Genomic DNA, 25729 nt, shown 5'->3' on the forward strand with positions numbered 1-25729 from the left:
TAATTTGAGCTCAGTGAAGCACTTTAAACACTTTATACATTTTCTTTTTCTCTACAATTGTTAGGGATGGGTACCTTTCACATTTGAGACGACGCGGTACAGATGCCGGGTACCAATACTCACCAGTACCAATTTTCCTTTTTTTGGCTGTATGTGGTAAAAAATATCAATTTGTTTAATAATAAAATATATATTTTTTCAATTTAACATATTTCTTCTTCAATATATAACCTTGCAATGCTGTATTCATATCAAGCATGGGAAATTGCCTTCTCTGCCACTCCCTCACAAGGATGCATTTAGGTACCTAAACATGGCACCTTTTAGTTTCACATGGATCAGTACCTGGTACTTTTGGCAGAATTCAGTCGGTACCTTTAAAAGTACCTAGTTCGGTACCCATCCCTAATAATTGTGCTTCAAATAAAGACAAACATTTCTCTACAACTTAAGCCCTGTTACCACCAAGCAGCCCAGTTCAGATCAGTACGGTCAAAGTGCAATCATGCTTTGTTTCAGAGAAGACAGAAATACAGCTGCTGTCACACGGTAAGTGACGATTCTACTGACCAATCAAGGGTCTGCAGTGTTGTAGCTCCACCTTTTGAGAGCGGATCGGTTTAGTCTGGTACGATACGTAAGGGTCCCAAAAAGTGGGATGGCTCGTCTCGGTTATTTGGGGAGCCGTCCCGGGATAAGTCAGTGGAAACGCCACTGAAATGCATGCTGTACTGAGACGAACCAAACTGGTTTGCTTGGTGGAAACTCAGCTTTATTCTTGTTTAAATTTGGGTGCACATAAATTTTGTGCAGTTGCACCAATAAATTCTTAAAAAGTTAGGCGCACTGGTGCAACCAATGCAAAAAGTTAGTCTGGAGCCCTGAACTACTTCTGATGAGTACAGAGCATTGTTCAACACTTTTGATTGGGCAGTTAAGAAACCAAAGGGTATTTTTCTGCAACATGATTCATCCTTAGATCAAACATTAACTTGTTACAACAATAATCACACTGTGTCTTACTTAGAAATAATTGCCTTTAAGAGTGTAGCAATGAAATAATACAGCTATGTCTAGATCACGTCACAGTATCCTCAGTCGTCTGCAGGGCTTTTCAGGTGAATTCATTGGTAAAGAAGCTAATTTAAAAAGTCCCCAGGCTTACATAATGTGCCTGTGCTTAATCACACGGTCAAATTAGATGTTTTTGTGCACCTTCCATTATTTAATGTAATGTTTTTGAGAATTTTCTGCTCATATAAAATCGTTAACATCCAAACGTGTTGAGGAGGTTTTGAGCTGCTGTGTTGTGAGGTTGTGTGTAGGGAGTAAAGAGTAATGGCTCAGTGCCTGAGTGAGTAAGCATACACTAAAGATGATTGCCTTCTTTCTGTCCCCAGCACCTCCTCTTCTCCATCCCCTCCCCAGGCTCCTCCCCCACCTCCCTGCCTCCCTGTGTGCCCCCTTCATAAATCTCCATCTGCACCGCGTGTGTTTTGCGTGAACGCTCACAGAGAAACGAGAATGAGAAAAACTGGGAACAGGATTGGAGGCACTTGGCGAGGTTATAAAGGAGCTCATTTCTCCTTCTCCCATACCACCACCCCCCCTACCTCCCTGCTCTCCTCGCTCCGCTTCTCGCTGCTACGCGGATTCCGTCATCAAAACACACAGTGAGGCGTGCTGCTGGCGCGCTCACTCCCTGTAGCTTGTGGACACACGCACACGCAGAGTCGCACAGTGGAGACAAGAGTCAAGATGCAGCAGCAGGAGAGCATGTCTTCTGATTCTCTGTCAGGTAAATGAAACTAGATGCATATCTCTACCTCTGCTCTCCTTTTCTCTGCATCCTTCCTCATCTTTTTCTCCCTCTATTTTTTAGGGTCACATTCTTATTTCCATCCTCTTCTCTCTGCATCCATCTGTCCATTTCTCCTCTTTCTTATCATCTTAAGTGCATGTGTTGTGCTTCACGAGGTGATTACCGTGATGATTGTTGTTGTAGAAAAACAGAAGGTGTTTATTATTTCCCATATGTGCTTAACAGAGTGCATTAAAGTGGAGTTGCGCCTGCTACTACAACTACCGCTCATTTGAAGCACAGCTGCGAAAAAGTACAAATCGGCAAGAGAATATCGCATCCTTCTGACCTAGATACAGTGACAAAGCTTGTGCTACTTTAGCTTGTTTGTCTTTATCGTACACACTCTGATATCCCTCATTTGGCTCTGCTGTCTTTAGGGTTGAATTTTGCGCACAGGACATTATGGAAATTCAGCACTGTTGAAGAAATTGACAGTTAAGTTGAAAAGCCAAAGATTAAAGTAAGAGGCTTGGTTTGTTGAAGAGTGGAGAAGTAAGTTTGAATATTCTGTGCCTGGTCTGTGGAGGCTGATAGCAGTCCAAACTGGAGACCACGATCCAGCTGCACAATGAGCTTGGACTCAGTTACGTAACTCGCTTGATTGGAGCCAGTTGAAATGTTAACCAGAGGGTAAAAAATTGTTGAAATGCTCAATAGGTTTTGTTGTTGGTGGTAATTGCAGCATTTGAAATCAGGTGAATATAATAACAGGAGCTTCTTTGGTTCTCCTGTTTGACAGCATCAGACTCATTAAGCTACTTAACGAGAGCCTGGGAACTACCAAACCTGAAATCAGCGAATAATGAGACTTTGCTTGGAGGAAGGAATATTTTGATTTGGGTTCATTTTAACTCTGAATGGTACTGGAAACATTCCTCAGAGAGTTTGCTCCATATTGACATGATAGCATCACACAGTTGCTGCAGATTTGTCGGCTGAACATCCATGATGAGAATCTCCCGTTCCACCACATCCCAAAGGTGCTCTATTGGATTGAGATCTGGGGACTGTGGAGGACATTTGAGTACAGGGAACTCATTGTCATGTTGAAGAAAGCAGTCTGAGATGATTCCAGCTTTATGACATGGAACGTTATCCTGCTGGAAGTAGCCATCAGAAGATGGGTACACTGTGCTCATAAAGGGATGGACATGGTCAGCAACAATACTCAGGTAGGCTGTGGACTTTAAACCATGCTCAGTTGGTACTAAGGGGCCCAAAGTGAGCCAAGAAAATATCCCCCACATCATTACACCAGCAGCAGCAGCAGCCTGAACAGTTGATACAAGGCAGGATGGATCCATGCTTTCATGTTGTTGAGGCCAAATTCTGACCCTACCATCTGAATGTGGAGCAGAAATCCAGACTCATCAGACCAGGCAACGTTTTTCCAATCTTCTATTGTCCAGTTTTGGTGTTGCTGTGTGAATTGTAGCCTCAGTTTCCTGTTCTTAGCTGACAGGAGGGTCACCCGGTGTGGTCTTCTGCTGCTGTAGCCCATCTGCCTCAAGGTTGGACGTGTTGTGTGTTCAGAGATGCTCTTCTGCAGACCTCGGTTGTAACCAGTGGTTATTTGAGTTACTGTTGCCTTTCTATCAGCTCCAACCAGTCTGTCCATTCTCCTCTGACCTCTGGCATCAACAAGGCATTTTGTCCCACAGAACTGCTGCTCACTGGATATTTTCTCTTTTTGGGACCATTCTCTGTAAACCCTAGAGATGGTTGTGGGTTAAAATCCCAGTAGATCAGCAGTTTCTGAAATACTCAGACCAACAACCATGCTACGTTCAAAGTCCCTTAAATCACCTTTCTTCCCCATTCTGATGCTCACTTTGACCTGCAGCAGATCATCTTGACCATATCTACATGTCTAGATGCGTTCAGTTGCTGCCATGTGATTGGCTGATTAGAAATTTGACTTAACGAGCAGTTGGACAGGTGATATACCTGATATACCTGTGGTTTTCTCATCATTTGGGGTGACCATCTGTCATGAGGTGTAACCAACAAAATGCTTGTCAGTTTTGGCTTTACTATGGTTCAGTAAATATTACCTGCACACATTTTAAATCAGTTTTATGGGTTTTAGAGCAAAATGGGCATTGTAATTGCATTACAAGGGACACTGCCATTATAGAATACATTTATAAAATTGAAATTAAAACTATGTCATGTTACAGAAAAACATTAATTTTGAGATAAATTATGATTGTATCAAATGACTTTTTTTTAAGACTGTGACTTTTAAATTCAATTTTAAACAGACTAAAATGCCATTTTTTTAAAATAAATCCAAATGTGTCCTTATTTTTAGTATTTTAAAATTGGCCTACTCAAGAGTCTTATTCGTCAATGAACCATAACCAAATACAGTCACATTAAAAAAACACAGTTTCTGAAATGTGTAACAGGTTACTTGTTATTATCATAGACTGTAAAAAAAAAAATGGACGTCAAAACTGCTCCCCCTGGTGGCTGGCTGCAGAGTAGGTCAAAAACTCCATCTCCCCAGTCATTCCAGATAGGCTGTGGTTTTAGTTAAGTTTAGTTTGACTTTTATTTCATTATATCTGCCCATTCTCTCACAAAAAACACATAATACAAAATGAAAAAAGAGCTGCAGGCCAACATGTCTTATTACACTTCATTATTTCTTGTTCCAAAAAAAAACAACAACAAAAAACAAAGATCCATGAAATTCCTCTTTGTTAAACCCCCTTATTTTCACAAAACAACACTTCTCCCCATACTTCCACAGCAAAATGTTTTTTTAATACTGTCTTTAAAGATATACTTTGATTTAGAGTCTAAGGTGTCTTTAGGTTAGGTTGTTTAGGTTGTTTCATAAAGTTATTCCTCTTGCTCTAACACAACATTTCTTTCTTACTTGACTTTTAGTTTAATGAGCTCATCCTGGATGACATGGCAAAAAAACAATATCATAATGGCAATGAAATCAATCATACCCATGTTACTCATGTTAAGATGTTCAGATCCCTCCTCTCCTGCTGTCAGTCCGTCACTCTGCAGATGGAGGGGCTGTGTCTCACTCAGTACACTCTGATGGATTTGGACCTTATACTTGTGCTATTAGATCTGTTTGTGAGGGACAGTCAGCTGTTAGCTTGGGGCTAGCTGCTGTGACAGAGAGCAGAGGAAATATGGCATTCACATATGCGTTCATGTTCACGTCTGTGCAGGAACTACAGTGGTATGAATTAAGTTGTAATCCAGTCTGTGGCAAAATAAACATAAAATAGTTGCATAAGTGGCTTATATTTATATTCTTAGCCTGTCTCCTTGGAGCTGTGTTCAGAGCAGCCTTTAGCTTCAAACAGGAGAGCATAGAGAATAGATTAAATCTCTTACAGGTAGAGTCTGCAAGAATTTTTGTCACTTGTTCGTAAACACAACATTCAAACTGGGCTCCTCCTCTTTGGCTCAGTGCCAGCAGCAGCACACACCCACTGCCTCTGACCTTGACTATGTGAACACTTTCACTAGCCCAGCAACCACCTGTAGCATCACGTTTCTACGCGGGGGAGCCAAGTTTCACCCTCATGTAGGAAAAAAGCTTTGTCTGTTTAGCATTCTGTTTTACTTTAGTTGTGTTCGTCTTTCTCCATGATACGTCCATTATTGTAGCACTCATCCTGCTTAAAAAGTAGCAGGAGGTCTTCAAACAGTTTTGACGAGATCTTTTAGAGGTTATCACGAGACTTGTTTGAATGATGAGGTCATCACATAAGTCTTTCCTAAGTGGTTCATGACACGTTGGAGGCGAGGGCCTCAAACGCCAAGGTCTGCCCATAGATCTGCCCTCAACAAGCAGCTAGGCGACTTGGTTTTAGGGTGAAACGCAAGAGTTTTGTTGCGTTTCAGCCTCACAGTGACACTGAAACAGTGTTTCAGCCGACCTAAAACGCAAACTTTTGAAAACGGCCTCTAGAGTGGGATTTTTCTGAAACGCTGCCGCCACCGTTGCCATGTAGAAAAAGCTGACGCCACACTGTTTCAATCATTGCGAACGACTGTGTTGTGCTTGTGTTGCTCAATCTGCTGAATCTGCTGACTGTCTTTTTACAAAATGTGCATCTGTTGCTCCACTTTTGCACTTAGTTTTTACCAAAACACCAGATGATTGGTTTAATTCAGCGTTTCCGTCTAAAAGCAAATTTTCTTCACTGCCTTTTAGCGTTTTTAGATGAAACGTTGTCATGTATATGGGGCCTAGCTGGCTGGCCAATCAGAGAGAAGCGGCTTGTAGAGCAGGGAGGCTTAAAAAGACAGAAGTAGAATGAGCGTTTCAGACAGAAATTGAAATACGTTTTTTTTAAAAACACCAAGGGTTGATATATACAGATTTTTTTCAATCAATCTTTATTTGTATAGCGCCAAATCATAACAAATGTTATTTCAAGACACTTGGTCAAGACCCGTAAATGTTAATAAAATTTTATTAGCAGAAACCAAACATCAAGACAAGATAAGGAGTCTTATCTTATATTAACCCACCATGAGTACAGGACTTTGCAGCATTTAGCAAGTTACAGTGGCAAGGAAAAACTTCCCTTTAACGGGCAGAAACCTCGGACAGCTGTAAATCATTTAAAGCAACCTGAGGGATGATATAAAGTCTAAAAAATGCACAATACCCCACTTTAAAGTTTCAAAAAAGCTGGTTATAAATGTGGTAGATTCAGCTCATGAGACAAGACTTTACATGGTATGAGCTTCACGAGAACAAGACGAGATAAAATTTTCAAGACAACTTCAAGAATGGTGAGTTTGATTTTAGTCATCTTGTTGTTAGTGTTTCTCCACTTCTTTTTTTCGCCTGAATAGGAGACATTAAAGCAGCAAAAACACAAACGGTATATAAGTAGTGAAAAATGGACTTAATTTCCACTGCTACGCCGATGACACACAACTCTACCTCAGCACCGCACCTTCCTCTCAGCTCCCCCCACAGTCTCTGGTCGATTGTCTCCAAGACATTAAAACCTGGATGACCACCAACCTCCTCAAACTGAACAGCAGCAAGACAGAGCTCATGGTTGTGGCCCCCAAGCCACTGCTCCAGAAGGTTGGGGATCTCCTTATTAGCGTCGATGGCTGTTCCATCTGCCCAGCCTCTGAGGTCCGCAACCTGGGTGTCATTTTTGACCCCTCCCTCTCCTTCCAGTCACATATCAAATCTGTCACAAAATCAGCCTTCCATCATCTCAGAAACATCTCCCGTCTCCGTTCATCACTATCTGACTCTGTTACAGAAACCCTTATCCATGCCTTTGTTACATCCCGGCTGGATTACTGTTAATGGAGTCCTGTCCGGGGTTCCTAACAAAACCCTAGACAGGCTTCAATATGTGCAAAACTCAGCTGCCAGGGTTCTTACTCGCACTAAACCCTGGCAGCACATCACCCCCACTCTCATTCACCTCCACTGGCTCCCGGTCAAGTTCCGCATCCAGTACAAGCTCCTCCTACTCACCTACAAATCCCTTCATGCACTTTCCCCCCAGTACCTGGCTGATCTTCTCCACCAACACACCTCATCCAGGAGCCTCCGGTCTTCCGATGCTGGTCTCCCCTCCATCCCGCGGACCAAACTAAAGTCATTCGGCGACAGAGCCTTTAGTGTGGCCGCCCCCACCCTCTGGAACTCTCTCCCCGCTGAAATCCGCAACTCTCCCACCCTGGACTGTTTCAAATCACTTCTCAAAACTCACTTGTTCTCCCTGGCCTTCCCTGTTTAAGGCCTTGTTGTTAATTTGTTTGTCCCTCTACTGTGAAAGCGACCTTGGGTTCTTTGAAAGGCGCTATATAAATTTAAGTTATTATTATTATTATTATTATTATTATTATTAAAAAGTGTCACCTTTCACAGTTTGAATGATGATGGTTATTAAAGACAAAGGAAAGTTTAGCTCATGCCATCAGCTGTGAGCTTGAGTCGTTCTTTGCTTCAGTTGAGACTGAAGTGGAGATGTTATTTATAGACTGTAAAAGTGCAAAACTTCCCACCTTGGTTCCACATTGAGCTTTTTTTTTCTTTAAACAAAACAAAAATACTGCAACTTTAAGTTCAACTCTTTTTCCATCTCTGTGTCTGTCAGTCATCGCCGAGCTCCCAGGTGAAATCATTATCAGTACATTCTCTGGTTAAGGGTTGATTCACATCAGCGCCACTGCTGCACTTCATGTGTGAGCAAATGAACATGGAAACAACACGGCAGCACGACTCGGGGGTGGTACAGATACACAGTTTGCCTCACAGGCTGCTGGGACAGATGGGTGTTATGAGTAGTGTAATGTCAGCATGGACCGAAAAGGAATAATTTAGCCTAAAGTGTGTCGTCGTACGGGCCTACAGCAGCGACAGTAGCAGGGAGAGGGATGACTTGATCTACACGAGGAAGTTAAAGCTAAAAAAAGAAGAAGAACAGGAAGAGGGGATGTTTTAAAACCTGACACATTGAGGTAAACAACATTTCCTCGCAGACTCTTTTAGTAAAACTCTCCTGCTGCACTTTTCTCTGCTTTTCATACTCATGACAGGACGTTTTTCTGAAGGTCCTGGTGTGCTTTCGCAAACAGTCTGGATGTGAATAATGTCTTGATCAAAGAGCCAGACTGCACTGGAAAGAACTGGCAGATATTTCCCAAGATTTCCTGTTGCCCTGAACTGAAGAAAAGACAACTACACGTGACAACAATCAGACTACGATATTTAACGAATGGGTTGTTGTCGTCGAACGACTTCACACTCTTTTAGATGTTCAGTGGATAACTTTCTCACCTAGAAATGTACTATTAAAGATTTTGCAGCCACAAAGTTTAACAGCAAAGAGAGCAAACAAAACAGGCATACAGTGTATTAAAGTGAGCAGGTTGTAAAACTATCCTTTAAAATAACCGAGGCTTGCACAGTGTAAAAACAGGAAAGGATGCCGATGAAACACAATGGAATAAATAAAAACATAAAACAATCTAGTGCAGCGGGCATCCAGGGACAGCAGAGTGGAAATAAATCCCCAACAAACACAGGAACCAAGAACACAACTTGTTCTCCTCCTCGCTTTGGGATGGAGCTCCTTTTTTCAGTTTTTCTTTCTATTGAGAAAGGTTTCAGGACACTAAATGTCTGCCAAAGAGAGAACATGGAATAAAATATGAACATTTGATAAAAATGGGTTGCTTATTAAAAATAACCCACAAATTTTCTGCTGGAGGTTATCATCGTTCAGCTCTTCCACTTTTTGTTCGGTGTCATTTATTTATTTCCCCTGCAAATTATTGTGGTGCACGTCATCTTTTTTTAAAACATATTTCAATCCCCCATGTGACTATTGTATCAAAAAGACAAGAGGAAATCTGGACAGCTGTTTAAATTAACGGTAATAAGTACTTGGTTTGCCCGGCGTCGTTTAAAGCACATGTGTACCGATTTGTAGGAACCATCCAAAATGCAACTACGACCAGAAATGTAGGTAAGAGAAATAGCCGACCAGTATGTGACAACTTGGTAATTTTTTGGTTGATTATTAATTTTGTTAATTTTATTATTCTTATTTTTGTTGTTGTAGTAATTATTATTATTTATTATAAATTTTGTTAATTTTATTATTAATATATTTTTTTAATTAATTTGGGTCTCAAGATTAAATATGTGATTTTGACAATAAACAAACAGAAAAACAAACAAACAATCAAAATATATGTGTGTATATATATATATATATATATATATATATATATATATATATATATATATATATATATATATATATATATATATATATATATATATATATTAAACAAATTGTTATTTTTTTACCACATAAACACAAAAAAGTACAGAAAATTGGTAGCGTTAAGTACCGGTACCCATTGCTTTTTTAAAATGACTAAAGGGGCACAAACTAGCTTTAGTAAATTAATGCAAATAAAATGAAAGGTATACAACATTTGAAGAAAAAAATAACTTTTTTACTTTTATTTAGACAAGTGGGGAATAACATCCAGATATATCCAAAACAAAGATTAGCAACATTTTTGTACAAATTCAAGTTAATGTAAGTTTGGTACAATTCAAGCAAAAAAAAAAAAACCCAAAAAACATACAATTGCCTTTTCAAGGAACTTAAGACAGTAAATAGACATAGAATAGAATAGACATTTCTCTTGGCATAAACTACTTCAGTGACAAATTGTGTTTCAAAAACAAATGAGCCACCAATATGGACATGGTACGATGAAGCTCCATTAACACCCATCTGAACTCAGAAATACTACAGGTTAATTTTGAATGTCTTAAACTATAACAATAGACGATGATAATAATTAGTATTAATAAAATCAGTCCAAGTGTAATCTTGCTTTAAAGTCCGTTGTGCTTAGCAGCAGTGAAAATGTCTGTAAGTGCAGAAGTAGCTCTGTAAAAATGAACCTCTCAGCCTGGTTTTTAGTGTTTTTGTCGTCCCGTATCGTGTACCTGAGAGCAGCAGCTTGAACATTTTGTGACTTGGCTGTGAGGAGTCTTGAACCGTGTTTTTCACTCCTCTGAGGATCTGAGTGGTAGCGATACTCTCCAGGGAGGGCAGCGCGCAGCAGATAATCTTCTTTGCTGAGCAAGTTATCTGCTGCAGAGCCTTTTTTTTCTTCTCACTGCTGCCTGCATACCACGACGTGATGTTAAAATGCTCTCAGTTTCAGAGCTTCCTCTCCAGATTGTTCGTTGTCAGTAGGCTTAAAAAGTGGAGCGACTGCAGGGCCGTTTTGGTGGTGTTGGCGGTCATCCGAGATACTAAGCCTCAGGAACTTTAAAGTTTGGTCCTGCTCCACTCAGACTCTGTAGATCCACCGGGGTAAAGTGTGCGATACAACATGAGTAAAGGTAAATACATATGTAGGTCAGTGCTCCAGAGGATGGTTGTAACAGTTTTATTTCAAAGCCATCTTCATCACCAATATCACTACAACGTACCAATTACCCAACTGTCATCTACTTGATTCTGATTGGTCAAAATCCTTTAATTAAGAAAACAGACACTTTACCTGATCTGAGTGCCACCATCAGCTTCATAACTCATATAATTCTTAAAGCTAAAGAATGCAGACTGACTCCTAACTATGCTTTTTACCCATAGCAACCATTCTCTTCAGACAGCTGAAGTTAAAACAGCATCTACTGAGAGAGTTCAGAAGTCTGGGTCAGTGTGAACGCCACAAAGCATCCCTTTGTGCTGTCAAGTGTTGCTCTGCCTCCACAACTCCCACTAAGCTACTCAGTATCTACTATCAGGTCTAAACTTGAAAGCAAAGGTTGTTGGAGTTCACAGGAAAAAGAAGTTTTAACGCTCCCTTATTGACCTGCCTGAATTCATTGACTTGCATTTGCATTCAGGGTAGCAGATTTCATTTAGCTTCTTTGTTTAGTATTCTCTCTTTCAAGTGCACTTTATCAGATCTTATCGTAAGAGAAACAAAGAAAACTGCAACTATCAGTCAGACTTTTTTCTCAGCTAGTTTTCACAACGCAGCTTTGTTGCAAAGCAGGTCACAGAAAGTCATTATGATCGGTTTGTTAGCTTACAACGTTCCTTGAAACAAAGCCTCAGGAACAGACCTGGAGGGAAGATGTCTGAAATATTCAGCAAACAGCCAGTCTTTTACAAAGCCCTGCTTTTGGTGTATCTTTCCTTTTTTGTGTACTCTAAAAGACATTTTTTCAAGAATCATTTTTTGTACCATCTTAGGAAAGAGGCCATATTTTAAAGGTGTCGATATTTTGGATTTCAGAATTTAAAGGGCTGTGTGGAGGTTCAGTCATGGTGTTAAAGCTGAGAGTTGAGACATATCCTGAAATTAGTAAAGTAGAAATTCATTTTATTCTCTTTCTGGCATATCTATCTAGCCATCTAGCTAGCTATCAACCACAGAGATTCACTATTTAAAACATGCATGGTCCTTATCCTTTAACCTCTAGAAAACAGTGTTGAAACCTGATCTAAATGGTAAATGGACTTGAGCTTATATAGCGCTTTTCTAGTCATGGACCACTCAAAGCTGCTTTACACCACAGGTCACACTTACCCATCCACATCCATTCGCTCTCACATTCACACACTGATGGATCCAATCTTTACTATGACAGCTATCCATCAGTACATCTAACACAGTCACGCCCTTTTCATACCCATTCACACACCACTGATGCAGCAGTGGGAGCACCTTGGGGTTAAGTTTCTTGCCCAAGGACACATCGCCATGTGCCGCCCAGAGCTGGGCTTGAACCTGCAACCTTCCGATGACCAACCAAGCGCATTCTCCAACAATAAGCACATGTCAGATCAAGTGGTTATCCGATGTTTAAATTGGCACCAATGTGAAAGTTGTGAACTTTCATTGGGTGTCCACTTGAGGCTGGTTACAAAAGCTTGGATGACTGGTACCTTGCAATCAGTATTGGCATGAAACAGTACTCATTTTCGGTACTTGTGTTTGCATTTATGTGGTCCAGTATCAGTACAGTACTGGGATGATGTCCCAATACTTTGCACATCATCACAGTACTGTTCTTGTACTTGTTTGTTTTTCTGTAAATATGTTCATAGGGATGGGTACTTTTATAGGTACCGACTGAATTCTGTCAAAAGTACTGGGTACAGATTCACATGAAACCAAAAGGTACCATGTTAAGGTACCTAAATCATCCTTGTGACTGTGAGGGAGTGGAAGAGTAGACAATTTTCCATACTGGACGTGATCACAGCATTGCAAGGTTATATACTGAAGAATAAATATATTAGATTGAAAAAAACACATTTTATTATTAAACAAATTGATTTTTTTTACCACATAAACACAAAAAAGTGCCAAAAGTTGGTACCGTTGAGTACCGGTACTGGTTGCCAGGTCGCAGGCATCAGTACCATATCATTTCAAATGTGAAAGGCGCCCATCCCTATATGTAAATAGTAATATATTTTCCACTTTTATATATTTCCTCAAATTTCTTATTTCATACTCTTCTATTACTATTCTATATTTTATTGTTATTGCATTTATTGCACCTTTTTCTGTGAGCTGCTGTGGCAAGAAAAAATCTCCTATGGGGAATCAACAAAAGAATATTCTCTTTTTATTCTACTCTGTTCTAATAAATATTAATTTGTATAATAATAACATCTCAAAGTTTTTCAATTTAACATGTTTATTTCTCAATATACAAACTTGCAATGCTGTGTTCATGTCCAGCATGGAAAATCACCTACTCTTCCACTTCCTCGAAGTCACAAGGATGCAATTAGGTACCTAAACATGATACTGTTTGATTTGATGTGAATTGGTACTGGGTACTACAGACTGAATTTGGTTGGTACCTATAAAAGTGCCTATTTCAGTACCCATCCCTAGCCCTGGAAAATACATGTACACCTTTTAAAAAAAGCTGATCCTTACAGCAAAAGTAAAACTGTTTACTGCCTGGTTCAAAAAAATGATCTCGGGCTGAAAAGCTACACCAGGAGTTCGTTTACGTGACTCACAAGTTTTGAAGCTATGGCTGACTTGACTGAGGAAGGCACACTGTAGCTGTTGGTAGAAGTCTAAAGGCCTGCCCCAAAACTAAAATTGCAAGGTTTACTGAAACTTAGGTCCAGTCATGGAGTGATAGCTACTACTGTTAATAGGCACTGAAACTGTTCATTTGAAACAGATGGGTGACATCACTGAGACTATGACTGTTTCGTACAGTCTATAGATAAATGTGTGATCAGGATCTTGCTGGGTGTATTAGAAATGCTGAACTTAGCCCAGCTTTATTAAAGTTTGGATGAGGCAGAGGCAGGCCTTTAGCTTCTGTACAGACAGCTACAGTGGGGCTTCTCATCATTCAGGTCAAAAATCAGCTTCTTTAACTTTGGTCAGCCAGCCTCTGGTGGAACCTTAATGAACTGCAGTTGCATCTCCGTATCAACTCCCTGTTTTTTGCCTCTTTGCCTGAATCCTGCATTAACATAGCAAGGCAATATATCTTTGTAATGCCCCACAGTAAGCATGTGTAACAGTTAGCTGGCTTGCTAACGAGCTACTCAGCCTGATTTTTTAACAGGAACTTGAAGTTTTCTTGCAAGTTGGGGAATAAAAGCCATCCTTTTCTGGATCCTTTTAATTTAAAGTGTAAAATGTTAAGCATCTTTGTAGCATCTCTTCAAGGGAAAATGGACATACAGCAAAACCATGAATGAAGAAGTGAGTGTTTGTTGCATTATCGTTGTTGAATCCCTACCTCACCGTGTTTATGATTACCCCGGAGATGCTTTGACTACATCGATCCGTGTGAACATGGCCTTGTGCATTGATTTGAGATACCTTCAGATGAATCTACAGTCTCCAGGTATTGAGCAGAGAGCAAAGTGATGTTGTTACCTACTTTCCTTGTCTGTGCATTTACTGTGAGACCTGAGTCTTTAGGCACTTGGATCATTTCTGCACAAACACACCACTTTCTGTGTCAAACATTGTTCAAGAGCTCCTCTGTATTCATCTGTAGAATACTGAACTTTGATCATTTCCTCTCCTGACTGAGGGCTGCAACTGTAGATTAAATTTTAATTAATGACCAGGAGCTACAAAACTGCTCAAGCTTCGTATGAATGCGTCTGAGGTCAACAGCAGCAGCTTTTATACTGACTCCTTCTTTTCCCAGCTTGCACTGAGCTATCGACTGGTTGACAAAGCACTTTTGGTCCAATGCCTGTGGTGTCTTTATGCCAAGAGTGCATTGACAGCTGCCATCTGTTTGAGCTGTGATTCAGTGAGATCTCCAACCGGTTGGTGGGTGACAATCCAATGTTTAGATAACATTACCGTGTGCCATGTGCGTTTGCATGAAGAGTAAAAAAACAAAGAAATAAGCTTGAAAAAGTTTCCCTTCTAGATATATGTCCGATTGTAATCCAGACTTTAAAATGAGATTATCAGCACTAATATTGCAGGTTACAGGTTATTTCAAAATGCTACGTCTTAACTTCGTGATCGGGATGAGCAGAACCAGATTGATTGACGGCATGTCTGAGTCTCTATGACAACACCACGCCAGCTGATTAAGTTAAGTAGAGAGATCTGTGTTTGTCTCTGCTGAAAATGATTTCTGTGATTAATTTTGTAGTGATGGTGGACACTGGAGCCTAACTGTCAGACAGAAAAAGGACAGAAGAGCAGAAGAAAGATAAACAGGAGAGAGATGGGGCACGAGCTAAAGGCTAAAAGGGCTAAACTGTTTGTGCTAATGTTGATTCCAGCCCACAGTCAGCAGTTATTCTGCAGTGGTCTGTTCAAACTTGAGAGTCTATCAATAAAATGAAGAGTGAGGTTACGTTAGCTCTGATTGGTAGATGACTGGCAGGGTGTATCCAGGATTCACTTACGTTACACATTACAGACATGTCTCACAGCACCGGGCTGTCAGTAGAGCTACATACGGACAGCTGCTTAACTACTGTATGGTTGTTGTGACGTTAGCCTATAGATTAGAGATGGGCATTTCAAGCAAAAGAGTGATTTGATATTCGCTCGGCTACATTTATTATGTCAGTTTGTTGTTGAAGTCAAGTTAAAAACAATCTGGTTTGGACACCGTTTGTTTTATTTTGATAGTGAATGGGCATTTTTAATGGTCTCTGTGCACAACTTCCTGCTTTTTGTGAAATTGACGCATAACAGCTCCAGCATCCTGTAAAAAATTGCGATCTGCCGCAGATAAGACGAAACGATCATGACATGAACTATTCAAGTTTTTAAATTTGAATGACTATTTAAATATTTGAAAATCATTGCCCATCTGTAATACGTTGTACCATCGGGCTGCTAAATTTAGCCAGCTACTGACATACGTTTACACGACATTTCATTTGAAAACGCTAAAACGCAGTGAAAAAATCTGTGTTTACACTGAAATGCAGAGCGACTGAAAACACTGTAGTAAGCATGCCAGGCCTATAGTCGGAGCAATATAACTGTCTTGTCCAGAAGCAGAAGTGGAGTGTGACGTCGTCGTTTCCACTAAAAATGCCGGCTTACTGTTTACATGGCAATGGTGTCGGCAGCATTTTAGAAAAATCCCACTCTGGAGGCTGTTTTCAAAAGTTTGCGTTCTAGGCCGGCTGAAACGCCGTTTCCATGTAAACGCGGCTGAAACACAACAAAACTTTTGCTTTTCACCCTAAAACCGTTGGCCTCTTAAAACGTTAGCCTATTGTCACGTTCAAACAACAGCGCTACATAACTGTACTGATAAATACCTTCCCTCGTCGTGTTGTATCTGGTAAAAAGTTGACTTGAGCCAAGAAAATTTGTTCCGAAACAAACACACGCCTGGTTAAAAGTCACATCTTCACGACAGTGTGTGTGAGACTCCGGGCCAGAAGATGGCGCTGCAGTCACATTAAAACAGATCCTACTTACAAAGCATCTTTGAATAGAATTATTTTCAATTTTACTTCTTTAGTGTGTATTTTTTCAATTGGTGTTTCTTCCTCATTCCAGTAGTTTCCGTGATGTCATAGTCGGATGCTGATTGGTTAGCTATTCAGACTGAAGTCATTTTTCCAACTGGGCTGTGCACGTGTTTGTTTCTGCTGTGAATGTGTTTTTTATGGTTAAAGTCTGCTTTTTGTTTATTAAACAAAACAAATACACCACCTCTGATTAAAATTCTAATCAGATTATTAGTTATTCTGATCAAAATGTTTATATGAGTCATGTTTATTCTGATTGGACCAATTCTAATCAGATTAGAAGTGGTCATTTCCTTCTTGCACTTGATGTGTTTGCCAAAAGCAGCGGTACAACATGTCTCTAAATTTTGGATTCTCTTTTCACCCTGGGAGAGAAAACTGTCACAAACACCGAAGCCTTCGAACTGGCTTCAGATCATCCTGCAAAGAGTAAAAAGTCAGGAAACTAGGATGCCTGGATCCATATCATGTGGGAGTTTGTGCGCACAAGGTGTTCTGTTTTTTCCTGCTACCGTATTTTCATCGTACTTGTGTGATGGACATGAACACAGACTAAAATAATCCCCTCAAAGGGTACAGTAAGTTTATCCTCGCTAACATCGGATTTCTTTAGCTTAGGCTCCAGACACAGTCATCCTGGTGGATCAGCGAGTCAGCCGTCTTTCACTCACACTCCCAGTGTTTGTGCTGAGCTCTGAAACCCCATATTGGATCACATCCTGTGTCCCATTTTCTTCTGTCACTCACACGCTACATTGTGTTCAGTTGCTGTAAAAGCAAAGCAGACTTTTCAAACAGATCTTTGAGGCGTCAAACTTCATACAGTGGTTTAATCCCATTAACCTTTTTCCTTCCTCCTTCGTCGATACCTGGCTCTGTAGGAGCAGGGGAAGGTGAGTTCACCGTCATATTGCGGCACACAGCCATCGATGCAGCGGGGATAAAATGCTAATACTGCACAGCTATTGATCCCAGTCAGCTAATAAGTAAGACACGAGGGGCGTAGCATGTAAGTGTATGCAAACACAGTGTGGTCATGCTTTTCAGCAGAGTGAGAGTGGAGCATGTAAAGCTGTTATCTGATTGGAGGAGCCCTTATCTTTCACAAACAGTGAAGCACGCTCGGCCATGACACCCTGCTGTCATGGACACAAACATCAGAGCTCTCATTCACGAGCTGGGCGTGATCTGTTGCCTCTTTCCCCTGGTATTCATTACAGCCTCACTGAAATGTGCTTGTTGACATCTCCGTGTAACACAATCATTGAGGAGTTCTGTTTAATCTATCTCTTCCTTATTTCAAACCTACATATTTTAGCTTCATTTTTGTTTTGTATACTCTCTTTAAGTGTCTCTTCTGATGCATCAGACCAAGCAGAAACTAACAGTAGCTTCAGCTTGTGTAATGATGCTGTCATGATTTATTTACCAGCATGAAAGTAAACTACACAGTTCCAACAGTACAGTCAGGAGAGCTGAGAGCTTTTATTCAAAAAGGTCACCGTATTGTCTGTTTGCAGTTCCTGACTATGAAATGGCACTTTCAGAATTTGGAGCATTTTTTTTTGGCACCAGTGCCAAAAAGTGATAAATTAGGAGTGGGACAAAACCTGGATATGCAAATAAATTGACATTCTGCTCTGTGTGGTTCAATTTATGGATTTGTGGGAGCTAAATATCAATGTTGGAATAAATAGATGATGCACTAGAAATAGCTTTCTTCACCATTTGACTCAAAATGTCACTAGTTAAAGACTCTGTGCAATTGCACTAATACCATAGATGAAGTGGACAGCAAGATTGTGTAAAATTTGGACGTATTCTCATTGGCTGTTGAGTGTCTGTTCCTGTTACAGACTTTCGAGGGTGGTCATATTGAAAAAAAAAAATAGAAATGCTTAACTCAATCTAGCTTCATGTAAAGCTGTATTTCCACCAAGTGGTCCAGTTTGGATTAGTACAGTTTGGTACGGGTTAGATCATTAAAGTCTGATCCTGTTTGCGTTTTCTCAGCCAACTGTGTTCTTCTTGGTAGGTGTGTAAGCCAAATGCCGATGGCCGTGTCAGCTATGTAATAGCATGATGCCATAGCAGAGTGACACTAGTAAATTCAATGAAGAAGAAAAACGCTGCACAGTAAACAATGAGCAACAATGTAAGACATCAAGAAAATTGTCATCTCTGTGATTGGCATGTGGCAAACGTGTCAGGGCAAGGTGGTATTCCATATTACCGCTGTATTATTCTTATGACCAATCAACGGATTGGTCTAACATGAGTCTGGTTCTGCCCGAGGTTTCTGCCCATTAAAGGGAAGTTTTTCCTTGCCATTGTAACTTGCGAAATGCTGCAAAGTCCTGTACTCATTTTATTAACATTTACGGGTCTAGACCTGTAAATGTTTTTGTAAAGTGTCTTGAAATAACATTTGTTATGATTTGGCGCTATACAAATAAAGATTGATTGATTGATTGATTGCAGTGTTGTAGCTCCACCTTCTTGGGTTGGATCGGTATCTCTGGCACCCCAACAGCACCAAAAAGTGGGACGGTGGATCGGGAGTTGGGGACCTGTTCTGGTTTGGGTCATACTTTGACCAAAACCATGTTTCCTTGAAGGAAATGCCACAAAAATGTGTGCTGTACCAAGACTGAAGTGCTTTGTGAAAATGGGGCTTTAGATTGGATGAGACAAAGAGATAGGCCTTTATCCTCTTTACATACAGCTACAAGGTGCCTGCTGGTCAGTTTAGTCAGTCATACATGAAACTAGTATTAATGAAACCAGTATGACTGAAACTCTTATGTATGAATGAGATGTGAAATAGAAAAATAATGGCTGTAAAACATGTTGCCAATCAGTTGCAAATCAAGCACCAAGAGTTAAAAACAAGAGTCAATAGCAACAGCAGAATAGGTTGTTCGGCATTGGCAAAAAAGATTCAGAAAATTTCAGATTAAAAGAGAAATAAACAGGCTGTCTAACAGTAGAAGATTTATTGCCAAGATGCTTTGTTACAGCAAAAAAAAAAAAAAACAATCTACAGAACACAAGTACAAAAAAATAGCTTAATATTATGGATGTTTGATACTTCTTCTTTTCAGATCGATACTTGAGGACTCACAGATACCAAGTACTGATACCACTTGTAATTTTGATACACAAAATTTCAGTTAACAGTAACTAATTAGACATTAAGTCCAAAATAAAACATGAACAACTCTCTCTGAGTTGACAGTTTGTTTTTATTAAATTAACAAAAGTGCAAAATCAAATTAACAACTGTCAGAGTTTTAATTTTTGTTTTTTAATAAACTGAAGTACAAAATAAAACAGTTAATCTAGTTGCTTTCCCTGGTTCACTCATGAGATTTGAACAGGACTTGATGCACATTTGCTGTGGTGTCAATCTGCAGCAATGTAGCACCAACTACTGGTGAGGAGGGCTTACTCAACAGAAGATCTTTTTGTCTTGAGTGTCTGCTAATGGTATTGGCTTAAATTGATGCATTGAGGTATCAGGATTTTTGGTTTGGCAATTTGATAATTGGATTTTATTTTTTTTGATAATTGGATTTTTTTTTAATTTAAATTCTTTCATTTAAGTCTTTGCCAATAAGCTGGGTTGGAAAAAAGATTCCCTGAATAAATACTAAAAACTGACTCACATGTGATGTACACTTTTTGAAAAAATATGGCTCCTGATAAAGTCTGTAGACATTATCATTCAACTTTTTCACATGGTCTGGTGTTAAAAAAGTGAACAAAATCAGAAATATCAAAGAATTCAAATCCAAAAGCATATCATCCCAGCTGGGGATGCACAATATATCGGTATCAATATCGGCCGATATTTACTCATTAGCTACCAGACATTTTCAGAGCATCTTTGACGATCTTTCAAGACCCAAATAATCTTGTTTTCTATGACTGTGTAAACACCAAAACTACCTAAGAAGAGCGGACTCTCTTCTTATATGTCTCTCTTCCTGTTTTTGATCCAAAAACAGAGAAAACATATTTTTGATCGCGTTCAACTCGGGCGCTCCATCCTTTGATCCTCTCCATGATCTCTGTCATCTTTTCCCATGATTGTGCCACTCTTTCTCTCTTAACTACCATGAAACATCATCTATGTCAAGATTGTTTTTTTGTTTTTTTGTTTTTTACCAATATTGATTAGGCTTTACACCGATCATATCGGCTATATCGGATTGGCCGATATTTGGCATTTTTTGTAATGATCAGGATCGGTCGTCATGTCATAAATCACCGATCAATCAATGACGTCATGGTCGTGTTTAATCTGTCTTATTTACTCCAAACTAGTTTCACAGCATCAACATGTTTATTTGTTTGTATCTGAGAGCAAAGACTCATGATTAAAAATACTGTTAATTTCATGGATGTATATAAATGTTTTGAGGCAGCTTCGTTCTATTTGCACTAGAGTTACAGTCTGTGACTGTTAATTTAATTGATATGCTGCAGTATGTTTGAGGCAGCATTACTGTCCTTAATTTGCAGTATTTACTTGTTACACGAAAGTAATTAATTACAATAAAGTAATTTAATTACTATAAGTTGTGCTAATTATTTTTGTCTGGGGTTATATTTTTGATTGTCCAGACTGAACTTAACTGAACTTGTCAGTCCTTTAATGCCCTCCAGAGGTCATTGATGTTTGACCCTTGTATCTCAGTCAGATTGGGGCATGGCAAGATTGATACACAGAAAACAGCACTTAAGTATATAAGTACATGAACAAGTAGTTTAAATATTGCTTCTCACGTGATCGGATCGGTAATCGGTTATCGTCTTATTTAAACTCACTGATCGGTGATCGGCCCAAAAATTGTGATTGTGTAAAGCCTAATATTGATATCGGTAAATATTGGTTGTTGGCCATGACAGCAAGATCAATATAGTATCGGCCAAAATTTTCATATCAGTGCATCCCTACAGCCCTATTCAGGAGTACCTGATATCTTCAAACGAGGCCAGTATCGGCCTGATACCAATACCTGGTATCAATACTTGCCTATCCCTACTGAATATAGTCCTCCAACACAAACTTTCTTGAAACATCGGTCATGTTAGTATTCAAAGGTGTGCTTTAAATGTGTCACATATTGAACAAGAAGCATTTTTTCTGTATGAACATCCTTGAGCTTATGGTGGGTTTTCTCGCCTTGTAGAGCTTTACATACCAGAGAGCGGCTGTTTCTTACCAAGGGACATAGAAAATGCAGTACGTGTACATTTCCAACCCACCTGCCAGATCCTGCAAAATATTGATTGACAACAGGATGTGTAACCGTCATAAGCTGAATCAATACATCACCACGGCCATGAAAATGAAATCGATTCAGTTTATAGCACGTCAGCAGGATGTATGTCTTGTCCATCAAACTGAGTCATTGAGTTGAACACCTGCTGAAGAAGTGTCTGGTAAGACTTGAGTTAATTTTTAGCATGTATGAAAGATGATTTCTGCTCAGTAATGTAGATGCAGAAGAGCTGAGAGATTTACTCCGTCTGCACCACAGATGAGCTCTGACTTTCTCCCCCTTTGCTTTAAGGAAGGAGACGAAGCTGCATCACTCAAAAGACTCCTTTCATTTCTGTCCTCCTTACCTTTCTGACTCTTGTCCCTCTTTCATAATTTCAAAGCTTTCGGATTCTAAAATGCGCAATTCAATCAACACCAGGATGAAAAACCTGCCGCTGCTAAATGGAAAAGTGTGTGTGTGCTTGACCTGCCCCTGTCCACGACGTGACTGTAAGCCGTTCAGACACATGCCGTGTGGGAAAGCAGCGTGTGTGTCCGTGTGTTTGTGCATTAATGCGTCTGTGTACCTGTGACTTTGTCTAATTTCACGCTGATGAGGCTACCAGGGACATGAAGCAGCATAATGATCAAAGAAGCACCACTGACTGTGTTGGGACACGTTTGGACTCGATGGGTGTATTACTCAGATTTCCACAGCCATGGCCTGTTTGCAGAAGCTGTTATTCCACAGTCAGGTCTTAAAGTGGAGATTTTTCAGTTCGACGTGACACAGATTCTCTGTGAAAAGGATGAAACATATCTCTCATGGCATATTTACTGTGAAATTTTACACCAGTGAAGATTCTCTGCAAGCTCACACAGTTTCATACTCTCTTTGGCAATTTTATATTCCTTAAAGCACATATTCTGCATATTCTTTAAACAAGATACCCTCTTAACACCTTTTTTATATAAAGAAACCTTGTACTTCAATGCTTCTAATTTCTTTTCAACATGTATGAATTATTATCGCACGATGCTTTTGTGTATTTACTCAAATGTTCGTCTTCACATCATGAAAGTACATAAAAGATATCCAAGATGCCCCAATTCTGTTGCTCTTAATTACAACTTTTAATGGATTTAGAGACTTCATTAGTTTGAAACAAAAAAGGTGTAGCAGAAGTTAAAAAAAAATATCTTCATACAGTATAAATCAATTTGATAAATGACAGTTAAAAACAATATAATGTGATAAACAATAGGATAGAAATGAACACTAGGAAAAAAAGCAAACTAAAGGATACGAAAAAAGGGGAAAAAAAATGATGCAACACAATGAATGAGGTGATATGATATAAAGTAATATAATATGATACTATATGATATGATATCAAGTAATATGAAATGATATGATAAAATATGATATGAAGTGATGTGATATCAAAACATAATATGAAGTAATATTTGATATGAAACAATATGATACAAAGTTATGATATGATATATAATTAATATAATATGATATATGATATGATATGATAAAATAAATGATATGTTGTCATATATGATATGACATATGATATGACATGATATATATATATATGTTATCATATATGATATGATATATGAAAAGAAGTAATATGATATGATGATCTGATATATGTTATCATAAATGATATTATTTGATATGTTATCATATATGATATGACATGACATGATATGATATATGATATGATATATGATGTGTCATCATATATGATATGATATGATATATGATATATCATAAGAAATAATATTGTGTAATACAGTATTATAAGATATGATATAATTTAATATGAGATTTTATGATACATGATAAAAATACAAAAATATATGATAATATGTGATAAAGTATGACAGGATTTGATGCCATCCAATACAGGATATGATATTTGATACGACATGGGATTATACGATGTGATTTGATACATAATATGATATATTATTTGACGCAATATATGACGTGATCAGTGCTGTTAAGTTATTAAAATAAATTAATCAAGTTAATCACATGCCTATTCTATGATTAATCATGATTAATCAGATTTTTTCCTTGAGCTTAATAAAGTCTATAGATAAAGTCTATCTTTTTCAAATACTACTTCTACTACTGAATCAGATCTTTGACAGGGTTGCTGTGGAAATTATGCATGAGCAAACAAACGCTAAAAAAAGGAAACATTTTAGCACATAACATGTAAAATAAACACCTTTAACAGTTCATGTAAACAAAAAAAAAAGTGCTTCTTGATGGAGCCTTGTAATATGCATCTTGAGAGGCAACTTGCAAAACCTTTGTAAAAACCATGTCCTCAACTATAGTAATGGGTCTGGAGTTTGTTGCGATCCACTTTGCAATTGTGTCAGTTTTCGAAGCAGAAAAGAAAACTCCTTCCTGCAGAGTGTGCATAATACTTTATGTTGGTTGGACCATTCTTTTTTTTATTTGTTTATTTTTTGTACTGAAATCTACTTGGACAAACTGCCCAAAATGCATTGCCAGCGGCATTTCAGGGATTTTGAGTCCTTCTGCACAGCAGATTAGTTAATTGAGTTTAAATTTTTAATCAGATTAATCATGATGGTGGGATTAATCTGATTAATGCTTTAATTTTGACAGCCCCAGATATTATACTATATGACACCATGTGGTATGAGACAATTCAATATGATATGATGTGATACAATACATCATGTGATGCTCATCTCCTTCAAAGCGTTGATTCAATGAGTCCATCTGCAGTACAAAAAAGCTCCACCAATTGTCTCACTGCCCTCTACTGATCTGGAGGTGTAGTGCAGTTACTTTTATTTTGTCTCTGGATGTCTCTGGCCTGCTTTGCATCATTTTAATGGGACTTTGGGCCTTAGTGGAAACAAAACACCATGTTAAAACACAACAGAACCTGCACCCAAGCCAAACAATACAATATTAAACTGAACAGTCAGTGCATGTTTGCTTTTTTGAGTTGCCTAAATGAGAGCTTGTGTTGGGGTTTTGAGGTACGGGTATCATGTTGATACAGAAAAACAGAGCTGATTTCATTTTTCTCTCAAGGCTCTTGAGCTCCCCAGAATGTTGTGATGAATCCAAAAAATAATGTTGACTGTTGGAAAAGTATTTTCATTCATACTCTGAGTCAACAGAGGACACCTGAGCTGCTAATAAAGGGTTCACTTCCCGACGCAGATCTGTGATGAAACTCTTGTATTAAGCTCAGCGGTGATTGATGTAGTCAGAGTGTCTCAGCAACAGTAACCCGTGTGTGAGAAGTGATGCATTTCTCTGCGTGAACAAAGAATATGTAATGCTTCCCTGAGATTTATGTCAGCTCATCATCGGGGATGCGGAGAATCCAATTTACGGCTGCCTGCTTGTTTTATACTTCGGCTTTCTTCACCTGACATCTGCAGAATGATGGAAGAGGAAAAGTAGAAAACATGGAGTATACATTACCTCTCCTGTGGCACTTCTAATTAAGAGAAGATTTCTTGCGTTCTCAGAGTAAAACTGTTATTTGCTTGAAATGGAAGCCTTTGGGTTTTTTTTTTACGGAGATGAAGAACCCATGCACTCCTCCTGCCTCCTTTTCCTTTCTGCCTTTTTCATTCTTATCTCTCCTCTTTTACACATAAAACCATCACTCTTCATTCAAGTCTATGACATAGCAACCTGTTAAGAACTCCTCTTTTATTTCCTCCTTTCTTTCATCTTTAACCGACATTGACATTCTTCTGTCTGTCCCTTTTCTTCTCTTTTGTAGACAGGAGGTGTCCATCGAGACACTGGATGTCACACGGTCACTCCTATGAAGAGCAAACTGCCTGGAACCCAAAGTACTGTGTGGTAGCTGACTGTCAGATGCTGCTTCTGAATGAGGAGGAGGTGGTAAGAGCGGACAGTACAATCTCCTGTCTGTCATGTCCTTCTGTGTCTCCATTGTGTTTCTTGTCTGTTCTTCTTCTTTTTCCTTTCGGGCCTTGTCAGTTTATTTGCTAAGGCTGTGTCGCTCTGTCTCATACAGC

General features: G+C 39.1%; 1 protein-coding gene across 5 annotated transcripts in view; it reads left to right on the forward strand.

Moving 5' to 3' along the window:
- Positions 1-1561: 1561 nt before the first annotated feature.
- The window catches only part of LOC141805173 (disabled homolog 2-interacting protein-like), a 272306-nt gene continuing 248138 nt past the window's right edge, over positions 1562-25729 (forward strand). For all 5 annotated transcript variants that reach the window (XM_074689980.1, XM_074689984.1, XM_074689982.1 and 2 more), the window contains exons 1-2: positions 1562-1798; positions 25468-25592. In XM_074689980.1, the coding sequence (XP_074546081.1) occupies positions 1759-1798; positions 25468-25592 (165 nt within the window). In that variant the 5' untranslated portion in view covers positions 1562-1758. The remainder of the gene's footprint in view (positions 1799-25467; positions 25593-25729) is intronic.

Source organism: Halichoeres trimaculatus, unplaced genomic scaffold (genome assembly GCF_033239565.1).
Source record: "Halichoeres trimaculatus isolate MK-OKI-2021-1 unplaced genomic scaffold, fHalTri1.1 fHalTri1_scaffold_16, whole genome shotgun sequence".
Lineage (NCBI taxonomy): Eukaryota > Metazoa > Chordata > Actinopteri > Labriformes > Labridae > Halichoeres > Halichoeres trimaculatus.